The sequence below is a fragment of the Erpetoichthys calabaricus genome, chromosome 14, assembly GCF_900747795.2.
Source record: "Erpetoichthys calabaricus chromosome 14, fErpCal1.3, whole genome shotgun sequence".
Lineage (NCBI taxonomy): Eukaryota > Metazoa > Chordata > Cladistia > Polypteriformes > Polypteridae > Erpetoichthys > Erpetoichthys calabaricus.
In genome coordinates, this window is record NC_041407.2 from 95,244,981 (window position 1) to 95,256,618 (window position 11,638).

At 43.9% G+C, this 11,638-nt stretch overlaps 2 protein-coding genes across 3 annotated transcripts; both read right to left on the reverse strand.

The window, feature by feature from the left end:
- Positions 1 to 2,900: 2,900 nt before the first annotated feature.
- Positions 2,901 to 5,100, reverse strand: LOC114665115 (uncharacterized). The gene has a single exon (XM_028819517.2). It carries the CDS (start codon positions 3,831 to 3,833, stop codon positions 3,276 to 3,278), a length of 558 nt encoding a protein of 185 aa, XP_028675350.1. The 5' UTR covers positions 3,834 to 5,100; the 3' UTR covers positions 2,901 to 3,275.
- Positions 5,101 to 5,563: 463 nt separating this feature from the next.
- On the reverse strand, positions 5,564 to 9,510 carry LOC114664376 (uncharacterized). Of its 2 annotated transcripts, XM_051918779.1 has the most exons (2): positions 9,500 to 9,510; positions 5,564 to 6,200 (listed from the first exon to the last, which is right to left on the reverse strand). In XM_051918779.1, exon 2 carries the CDS (start codon positions 6,191 to 6,193, stop codon positions 5,705 to 5,707), a length of 489 nt encoding a protein of 162 aa, XP_051774739.1. In that variant the 5' UTR covers positions 6,194 to 6,200; positions 9,500 to 9,510; the 3' UTR covers positions 5,564 to 5,704. The 2 variants fall into 2 exon arrangements, with proteins under 2 accessions (XP_051774739.1, XP_028674292.1); XM_028818459.2 differs by lacking the exon at positions 9,500 to 9,510 and having other exon boundaries at positions 5,564 to 6,439.
- Positions 9,511 to 11,638: the final 2,128 nt, after the last annotated feature.

The following is an 11,638-nucleotide window of genomic DNA, read 5'->3' on the forward strand; positions in this document are numbered from 1 at the left end:
ATTATTTTGGTTTTTTTTTTTATTATTTTTCATTTGATACCATTGCATATTTATTGATACTAGTTACTTTTCTTTGGTCATCACTTTGTTTAGTGATTTGTGTCTACTGTGTCGTACCACAGACTGATTTGTTGCTGCACATTTCTCCACCATTAGAGCAGACAGTAAACCCTAATTTTATATAGCACCTTTCTTTAGTGAACTCGTTCATAAAACACTCTTTCAGTGCACATTGATAGTAACGCTGACTTGCTCAGGGTCACACCTTTCGTCAGATATGAGAACTAAACCTTGTGCATTATTATTTAGGTCATTTCCTTTACTCCATGCTGCCTGTCAGTACTTTTTATTGTGTGGTGCATTGATTTATACACAACATTCTCCTAGCCATCAAAGGTTTGGAGTGTCTCAGAGTGTACCTGACTTGTATCAGGTACAAGTCAGGAACCAAGCCCACCACAGGGCCAATTTAGAGTTCCCAATGAATGTAATATACACGTGTATAGCATGGGGGTGAGTGTAGAAGGTCTGAAATGAAGATAGACTTCTATGAAAAGAAGATGCCCACCCACTGGCCAGTGGGGCAACTCTCCTTTAGTTCAACTAGTTAAGACAGTCTTGTCATCGTGTATTTGCTTCTGGCAACTCTGGGTGAGGACACTCAACCAGTTTTTCACCAGTGATAACACATCTTTGGGATGTGGGATGAGACCTGGAGAAAAATATGAGAAGAACTTGTAGACTCCAAACAGAGAATGACCACATGCAGGATTTAAACTTGGGATGCTGGATCCTTGAGATGGGAACACTAAAGACTGTCCCACCATAAATTGCCATATTGTGGAATTAAGCCTAGGCAAAAATAATGTTTTAAATAGATGCGAGATTTAGGAAAGATGATTGGTTCATTTATATTAAACAGAACTGCCACCTGTTGTACTGGCAAGCTTTTCAAAACATTTGACTTTGACAGTCTGACAAGAATCCTAAATCAAATTACAAAGCACAACCATAGAACTCCAATCTTTCCAACAGCACATGAACTTCCAGTCACATTTACAGCCAGTTCTAAAATCGAGGCCTTCTTGTATGAAGTCACAAAAGCTCATCTCCCTTTCACTTCACAGAACATATTAATGTCTTATTAATCTCAGCTATTGATCAGGCTCTTTATATTTTGCTTTAAATGCTGTGATTGGCTGTTCTTTTTTTCTAGGACCCTCTCTTAATCCTCCTGGCCAAATGAACTTCAGAGTGGACATTAGCATTGCTAGTTAGAGCCCCAAATACAGACTTTTAGCACATTCCACCAATGGGCACCAGGAATTCACTTAAATTATTAGTGTTCATCTATCTGTCCATCCGTTAGTTACTGATGTGGCACTTATGCCTATCCCAGCAACACAGGGTTCAAGGCATTCGTCTATTGTGAATGGGACACCAGTCAATTGCTGGAAATTCACTATGCACCAGGTTTGCGCTCCCAATTTTCCAGACCTACACTCTTTGAAATAGAGAACATGGAGGGAACATGCAGATGCCACACAGACTACTACTAGTCTGCAGGCTTCATATCCATGACTTTGTATCTGAAAGTCAAGGTGGGAACAAGACTCAGTGGTGTGCCAGTCTATTGTAGGGCACAGTCATAGACATCCAGACACCTACTCAAAAGTGCTACTAGGGTCTTTAAGGCGCTCATTCAAAAGCAGACAAATAAATGAAATGACTTTAATAGATGTGTGAACCAATGTTATTATAATTTTGCTTTTTTTAATTCATTTTTGTTTTTATATTTTTTCTGACCTTACTTGGAAATTCAGTTTAGTTTTAGTTTTCCTTCATCGTGTATTTTTAGTTTTCATTTATTTTTTATTTCACAAAGACATTTCAATTTTATTTTTATATGTATTAGTTTCAGTTTTAGTTTTAGTAATTATGGTATGGTTAAAGAGCTACTATGGAGTTTAGTTTTGTGTCACAGAGAGAACTGTAGACTGAATGGATCTGGATATTTTAGTGGAAGCTTACTACACTACATGGTTTATTAACTGGTTTTGTTTTTGTCTCTGCGGTGGGTTGGCACCCTGCCCGGGATTGGTTCCCTGCCTTGTTCCCTGTGTTGGCTGGGATTGGCTCCAGCAGACCCCCGTGACCCTGTGTTTGGATTCAGCGGGTTGGAAAATGGATGGATGGATGGATGGATGTTTTTGTCTGATAAAAACCAGCATAATCAAAAACCAGATACTGAATATGAACAATTTTATACAATTTTATAAGGGTTAAAGACCAAGAATGTTCATTCAAAAACTAAAACTAAAAATATTTTCAGTATATTATTATTTTATTTCAGTTAGTCTTTCCAGCTACTTTATCGTTTAGTTTTAGTTTTTCATTTCAGCTGTGTTAATTATTTAATTTCAGTTTACGAAAATGTTTTTTTAATAATATTTTCAGTTTTGATTTTAGCTTTCATTAACTATAATACCGTTCGAGTGAATATACAGTACAGTACCTGTATTCAACGAATGGTGATTAGTGTTTAGTTACACTTGGAGGTGAATGTGTGCAGCATGGTGGTTAGCGCTGCTCCCTCACGGATCGTCCTTCCTTGGTTTAAATCATGTGCTGGGTCGAGTTTTTTTTTTCCAGGCGCTGCTGGGTGAATCCCAGCACACTGGTTTTATTCTAAAGGCATACATTTAAAAACCTGAACATGGTAAGTGTTGATGTCTGCTGCTATGGATTGGTGTCCCATCCAGGACTGGTTCTTGCAGTATGTGAACTCTACAAAGGGCGTGCAGAACAGAAGGCCAGGTAGCCAGAAGGTGGCACAGTGGTTGGTGCTGCTGACTTACACATTCAGAGATCTGAGCTTGGTTCCCTATTAAATACACACCTTGATATCAGCATTTTTTATTAACTGAAATTCACAAAACTTCAAATTTTAAATTCTAACAAAATCACATCCCATAGTCAGACTAGTAGTAAGGATAAGAAATAAAACCAAAAAGTCAAAATATTGAAAACATAAATGTTCATACAGAGCTTCAGGTACCCACTATTCTTGTGCCCATTTCTGCAGTTCTTGAGCCATGTAGCTCATCACATTGGGGGGGCACAGGGTGTCTCCAGGATTATAATTGCTTTGCTTTTTAAAAGTTCAGATACAGTCAGATTATAAAAGAGACAAAGTACCTGAGGTTCGTTAAGTATACTCTGTAAAGCCAGCCTGAAGGAGTCCTGAGCAGGGGGTAGAACCTCCAATTCCATTATTAGTGCCTGTCCATCTGGTTTCTCTTGATCATATCTGTCAAGTACTGTACGGCCTCCATGATCCCGGCCCCATTCACCGCACAACACCCCTGGACATGCCACTCGTGATCCATTATCTTCCTCAGCCCCATCTTCTCCACAAGCTCATCAGGCCGCCGGGCCCCTGGCAGGTCCTGCTTGTTGGCCAGAATGACGAGGGGCACCCTTCTCAATTCCTGTTGCTCCAGGACACACTGCAGCTCTTCCTGAGCCTCTGCAAAGCGTTCGGGGTCAGCGCTATCCACCACAAACATCAGACCCTGCGTGTTGGTGAAATAGTGTCTCCACAGTGGCCGAATTCTAGTCTGGCCTCCTACATCCCACACTGTGAAGGATACACCACGGATGGGCTCCACTGTCTCAACATTGAAGCCGATGGTTGGAATGGTGGAGACTGTCTCATTCAGTTTAAGTTTGTACAAGATAGTAGTCTTGCCTGCCGCGTCCAACCCCAGCATCAGGATTCTGGCTTGAAGACCATAGAGAGACTGGTAGATTTTGGCCAGGAGGATGCCCATTTTTGCTGCCGGTGTGATTGTAAATTTGGTGCTCTTCTGTCTCGTGCTCTGCCTGTGTGTCAGGACAGTCAGTCAGCTGGCCACCTTTATAGAGTCTCTCTGCCTGCTCTGTGACTGACACTTGAATGGGAGGACCCGCCCACTGTTGATGCAGGAGGCCACACGCTGGAAGTTTTTCAGCCGTCACTGGAAGAGCAGTCACTGTGGGTGTGGCCAAACTTTACTGAGCGGAAACGAACTGCTGGCTCTGCCAGCTCCTGCCTGCTGTGTAAGGACAGAGACAGAAGAAAGGAAGGCACATGAGGTACTGAGCCTGTCTAGGGGATCTGGGGGTGGAGATTTGCACAACCATACTCACTCACTGTCAGACAATGAACATTAAGCAGTATTGGTCTGAAATAAAAAGAAGGTAAAAACTAATGAGAATGATGTGCACACAGTGAGGAAGTTAGGTACTGAGGAAAAAGTAAAATACTGAATAAATAAAGAAGTATGGTCTTTTACGGTTAGGTTCAAATTGTTAGGCTGGGGAGACTATGTAATGCCGCACTTTCTGAACGGCACTATATAACATGAAGTATTGTTATTCATTCATTTTACTCTGATTTCTTGGATATGCTGAACTTGACTTACTAGGTCTTCCTGCGCTCACCAGCTCTTTTTGTTTAATTCCAAGACACTTCCAAGTAGCAGAACTGTAATCCCTTCAATCCGCCCTGGATCTTCTCCTAGTGGCTAAATACATGCCCAAAATCCTGAATCTAATGATAGTGCTGTGGGGTCCCGCCAGCCTAAAAAACATCTCTTTGAGTTAAGAAGTGCAGGAAAACTGATGAACACACAGAGAAAACGTGCAAATTCAATACAGGTGGCCATCAAACTAGAATTTGAAGCCAGGACTCCGGAGCTGTGAAGCAGCAGTCCAACCTCTATGCCACCAGGCCACCCCAGTTCCTCTGTGTTACCCCATAGTTATGACAATTTCTTTAACATGAACCAATTCAGCATCTCACATCTTTCTTCGAGGCTGCTCCACCAAAGTTATGGCACTGTTCCTTCCTGTGCAATGTATAGACCTAAACCACACAGAATATTCCACAAGGGGGCTCACAAGCACGTCGTACAGCTCATTTATCTGCACATGTTTCTGAAGGGCAGGAAGCTGCTGGGATTGGCTGATGGTGGTCACATGACACCAGGAGCAGGAGAGCTGGATGCAGCAGTGTTGGCAGCAGTGACGCTGGCAGAACAGCATTCTTGAGCAATGGTAGTGCACTGCTTAGCGGGACCACTTGTATCCCAACCTCGGCAGGAAAGAGTTCAAGGCAGGAGGCATTCTTGAACAGGGTGCCAGTCCATTTCAGTGAAATAAGCAAGTAGATGTCTGTATTTACGTCCAGATATTTTGGTTTTCCTCTCACATCCATAATGATGTGCAATTCAGGTTAACTGTCAGTGTGACTGTGTGTGGGTGTGTGTGTAGGCCTTGGCACCCTGTGCAGTTAGGACAGGCTCAAGTCCCTTATGAATTGGATTAAGTGGATTTGAGAATAAAATGAGATGAAAATATTTCTGTGAGATTTTTCAGGTGAGGAGGATGGAAATTTCAAAGTAAGACAGTTCTGTTCAGTAAACACGGCACCAGGTACCCACTGCTCTTGTGCTCAGAGAACGGTTCTGTTCTCTTGACCCATGCGCCTCTGCAAAGGGGGCACAGGGTGTCTCCATCATTATAATTGTTTTGCTTTTTTTTTAAAGTTAGGCTACAGTCAGATTATAAAAAAGGCAAAGAACCTGAGGTCTGCCAAATGGAACCTGCAATGCCAGCCTGACACAGTCCTGAATTGGGGGCTCAGCTTCCAGTGCCATTATTAGTACCTCTCCGTCTGGTGGCGCTTAATCATATCTGCCAAGTGCTGTACAGGCTCGTTGATCCCGGCTCCACTGACTGCACAACACCCCTGGATGAGCCACTCGTGATCCATTATCTTCCTTAGTCCCATCTTCTCCACCAGCTCTTCGGGCTGCCAGGCCCCTGGCAGGTCCTGTTTGTTGGCCAGGATGACAAGAGGAACCCTTCTCATTTCCTCATGCTCCAGGATGCACTGCAGCTGTGCCTGAGCCTCTCCAAAGCGTTCAGTGTCCGCACTGTCCACCACAAACAGTAGACCTTGCGTTTTGCTGAAATAGTGGCTCCACACTCTAGTCTGGCCGCTTCCATCCCACACTGTGAGGGATACCCCATGGACAGGCTTCACTATCTCGACATTGAAACCGATGGTTGGGATGGTGGGGATGATCTCTTTAAGCCTGAGTTTATACAAGATGGTGGTTTTGCCTGCTGCATCTAACCCCAGCATCAGGATTCTGGCTCGAAGCCCGTAGAGAGACTGGTAAATTTTGCCCATTAGGATGCCCATGATGGTGCCTGTGTGATTTGTTAAACTTGTGTTCTTCTCTGTGGCGCTCTGCTTGTGCGTCAGGATAGTCGGCCATCTGCTTCCTGGTTGACACTTGACTGAGAGGCCCCGCCCACTGCTGACGCAGGAGGCCACACGCTGGAAGTTTTTGAGCCGACTCTGGTTGCGGAGTCACCATGGGAGTGGCCAAACTTTACTGACAGGTAAGAGCTGCTGGCTGTGCCAACTCTCAGTGATCCTGAGGTGAAGGAGAGGGAAGGAAGATAGGGGGCATATGGGGTACTGAGTCTATCACACCCACACTCACTTTCTCACTCACGGTCAGCCAATGTACCTAAGGATATAAAAATGAAAAAGAACTGAGGTAAAATAAAACAGGCTGTATTGACCTGCATGCATTATACAAAGTTTAGTAATGAGGAAAAAGTATAATATAAAGTAAAGGAGTAAGCTGTGAAATGCCATATAATGCCTTGACATGCTGCACTTTATGAGAGGTGCTATATAACACATTGAATACCGCAGTTTATTCACATTCACTCTGCTTTTCTTGGAGATGATGAACTGGACAGAGTAGGCATCCTTGTGCTCAGTAACTTTTTCTAACTCATTTTGCAGAATTCAAAGACACTTGTAGGCCAATCAAGAAGTGTAGTTCCTCTAAGGTGTCCTGGATCTTCTCCCAGTGGCTAAAAATGTTCCGAGATATATCATATTTCCTCCAACATCCCCAGTGATGTGCTACTCAGCTTAACTGGCCATGTAACTGTGAGTGTAAGCATGTGTAGGCCTGGTAATAAGATGGCACCTTGTGCTGCCAGAATAGGCTCCAGCCCCCCAATAACCCTGAACCAAATTAAAGGGGGCTTGAGAATGAGAGGACATAAAAATATGTTTGCGAGATTTTTTTTTTTCATTTGAGGAAGGCAGAAATTTCAAGGTAAGCCAGTTCTTCTCATTAATCATGGCACTGCAGTAGTTACAATGAGTCGAGAGTTGAATAGCACATGCACGACAATAATAACTCTATAAACCTATATATAGTGTACAGCTGAATAAAATTAATCCAGTTTTAAACATGTAAAAACAGTAATGGGTCAGGAGTGCTTCATGGAGGTTGGAATCCCAACCCCTGGCCCTATCTATGTGTAGTTCGCACATTCTGCCTCTGTCCATGTGTGTTTGGCAATTGGCAGTTTTGAGAGTTGGTACGTTTGTGACACCAGGATGGGCAAAGTCCACTGCAACTTTGATCTGGGTAATCCGGTTAAGAAAATGGATGGACACTCTGTAGATACTGTATAAACGTCAGCAAAACCAAGGAGATGATTGTGGACTATCGAAAACAACAAGGCAGAGAACACCAGGCCATCTACATCAGTGGCATAGAAGTTGAAAGGGTTAACAGCTTCAAGTTCCTCGGAGTAAACATCACCAAGGATCTCTCGTGGACCCTTCACATAGACACTGTGGTTAAGAAAGCTCGCCAGCGGCTCTACTTCCTGAGGAGGCTGAGGAAGTTTGGCATGAATGCCAACATCACCTCAAACTTTTACAGGAGTGTGGTCGAGAGTCTGCTGACGGGCTGCATTACCGTCTGGTATGGGAGCTGCTCTGCCAGCAGCCGGAAATCACTACAGAGAGTGGTGAAGGCAGCAGAGCACATCACGGGCAAGAGTCTTCCTGCCATTGAAGACATTTACCTCCATCGGTGCTTGCGTAAGACAAGCAGCATCATAAAGGACCACAGCCATCCAGCACGCCAGCTGTTCTCCTTGTTACCGTCTGGCAGACGATACAGGAGTCTGGCTGCTCGGACTACAAGACTTAAGAACAGCTTTTACCACCAGGCCATTCGACTCCTCAACAGCAACACCTGAACACTTACACACACTTACATTACATCTACATTGCACTACTCACACACAAACTGTACCTGCACACACTCAGAATACTGACTGGAACATGCATCTGCACTTTATGGAATATGCATCTGCACTTATAAAATATTATCTGTGCAATAACTGTCATTTGTACTTGCTGCTCATTCAACTCATATTGCTCTATAACGTCTTTTAAAACATACACATTTTATTTTATATGACTTGTCTATTTTTAACTTGTAATCTTTTTTTAAGCTTTATTGGATCTAGGCTGAGTGACTTGTTTTTCTCGTCATACACATTTCATTGTATGTTGACCCTGTGTTAACCTATATATGACAAATAAACCTAAACCTAAAGCACTTTGAAATGGTGTACTCTATTAAAGGCACAATGTAAAACACAGACTTGATTATAAACAGTAAAGCTTTAAATGTTTAATTAATTTCGCCTTTCCCCCAACACATTTTAAAAGCCGTCTTTCCGTTTGGCTTCAGAGCCTACAGTAGGCCAACGCCCAGCCCATGGTTGGTTTGCACCTTGTCTCACAGGACCAGACGTGACTCTTAAGCTAGAATAAATGTCTGTGCACAACCTGTTAAAAGTTTGTAGTGAACAGCTGTAAAATCCTGCGCAGCAAAGGCTACACCCATGGGGCTTCTTCCCAAACACCCACCCCCAATTCCTTCTATCTGTACGGTTTACACTGCTGCTGGGGTTTCAAGGAGAGCAGAAGATACTGAACAAAAGACACTGAGAGAAAATAAAAAGCTGAATATGTGTTATCAATTCAGGAGCTCAGTAACACAAGGTAACTGAAACTGAATAATTCATTTGTACATTTTAATGCATGCTGAGACACAAGGTACATGGCTGCACGCGTTTGAGATGTGTGTCTGTCTGTTATAATATCTTTTTGTCATTTTGACTTGCATCACTATATGTCATAACAGCAAACAGTTTAAATAACCACCATGGTCTATGGATATACTACATGTTAAAGCACTGCCACTATTCTTGCATGGTATGTTTGCATTTTAAATTAGACAGTATAGTTAACTTCTTTTAGATATTCATTTAGACGTGCACTCAGAAGTTAGATGCTGCATAGTCTCTTGTGTGCTTCTACAGGTGCCGTCAGGTAGATTTGTTAATTCAGCTGTGTCGAGTACTGAAATCCACATCTCCTGTGGCTGTTTGTTATCAGCTCTCTTAACAGCAGTCCATTTCATTGGGTTTGACACATAGCACTGAACAAAAGAGAGCACACACAGCACCTGCGACAACATAGTTCCCACGTTTGATGCCGTCGAATGTCAATGTATAATCAGAGTGTACAGAAAGGTTTACCTTTTCTTGCAACTGTTTGTTTCTTTTTATCATGCGCTCCACACACATATGTTTAATGGGGGTCTTTTCGGCTGTATGGTTTATTGTAGTCAAATCCTTGCTGTTTGTGGTACCAGGTTAACATGAGCACTACTGCTCTGCGGCTCAAAATCACCGCCCCTACTTTGAGCACCGCCCTCATGAGGCGTTGGATTGGTTTAGAAACGTGACACAGTCAGCCGTCTCATTGTTCCCACCCACCTTTAAACACAATTCGCTCGTGGCTTGTCGTCTGGATTAGCAAAACCAGACTGCGTCACCAAATGCAGCCGACATAAACAAAGGGCCATTCAAAACCCACCCGATTTATTAATATGAATGCAAATAATTTGCTGGAGGCGCCAACACGCTAGTAACTTAATGAAAAACTTAAATGATTCGCGATTTTGATTCAAAAGATAGAATGAATTTAGTTTTGTGATACGTACTTCCTTGAACCTTCGTTGTTTTACTGGCGCGCGTTTTGCTCAATATGAGTCGACAGTTCTCATGTTCTCACGTTTCATTTTATTATTATTTCTCTGAAACTGATCACGTGTTTTAATAATATTGTACTCCATTGTGTCTTTTTTATTCGAAATATAATGGTACTGCACAGCGTAGTCTCTATATAGCGTGCCCTACGAATAACACTACGAAGTAAAGATTGATTAGGGAACCGCTGAAGCTTAGTATCCTGTGTTCTGAGCCCGTGAAGCCATTCGGGGAGTACCGGCTTCCCCCGACAGCTAATAAACTTTTGTAACCCTGAAGGCAACGGAAGAAGTGGCCTCGGCCGATTGGTCGCTGGCTGGGAGGGGCGTTGCCTGCACGTCTCTGTGACCACGCCCCTCCCCTGCGCGCTTCAAACTTCCAGCGTGTGCTGTGACGCATATTCAGTCCCCGGCCTTCTCTCACAGAGTAAACTGGAATTATAGAACGTGTCAGACTCGAAGACTGTCCGGCAGCATGTACCCATGGGGAAACTCGTCAATAACATCTACCAGCATCTTTATGGGCAGCCTTTCAGGATCGGCATGCTAGGGCTGAATGCATCAGACGAGACATTAATCTTGTTGAGAATGAAGATGAGCGCTACTCATTCCATCATCCTGTGGGCTTAAGCGTAGAGACTGAGGAGCCCATTCCTGGGGTTTCGTTCACCATGTGAGATGTGGGTGGAAGAGAGAAAGTCAGAGCTGTTTGGAGTCTTGCACTATAGAAACTTAGATGGCCTTTTGTTTGTAATGGACAGCACTGACCATGGACGCCTTTGGGAGACAAGGTTGGAGCTACAGAGGAAGAAGTATAGACGAAGAAGTGATGGAGATGCCACTGGTCATTTTGGCCAACAAGCAAGACCTTGCAGAAGCTCTTAGCTGACCCATGTGATTCCTTGTGCTCCCCTTTGATATGCCGGGGAGCGGTTGCAGGTGCGATCGCTTGATTGCCACCCCAGGCTGATAATGAGATAGACCGTCTGTATGAGCAGGCCGGAAAAGTGACACATGGTCAGCTGACCGCCTTACACCAATCCAGTGACAAGCCGTGTTCTCTGCAGAGCGCTCACATATGCTCCACTCCCCCAGCACTCCGCAGTTTATTTAAAATTGGACATTTTTTTTTGAGCCATGGAACCGCTATACCACATACAGTATGTCCAACGTGGCGTATCCAACGTGGATTTGGCACCACAGGCTTCAGTTTGTAGGTTTTACACGTTACTGCACCACGCCAGACCCTCTAGACATCCACACTATAAACTGAAGCTGTGACAGTATACTGCGATCTTAAACTTGGGAGTTTGGCCAAATAATCACAGTGTGAATTATAAATGTGTATGGAGACCTGGGTTCGCTTCCTGGGTCCTCCCTGCGTGGAGTTTGCATGTTCTCCCCGTGTCTGCGTGGGTTTCCTCCGGGCACTCCGGTTTCCTCCCACAGTCCAAAGACATGCAGGTTAGGTGGATTGGCGATTTTAAATTGGCCCTAGTGTGTGCTTAGTGTGTGGGTGTGTTTGTGTGTGTCCTGCGGTGGGTTGGCACCCTGCCTGGGATTGGTTCCTGCCTTGTGCCCTGTGTTGGCTGGGATTGGCTCCAGCAGACCCCTGTGACCCTGTGTTCAGATTCAGCGGG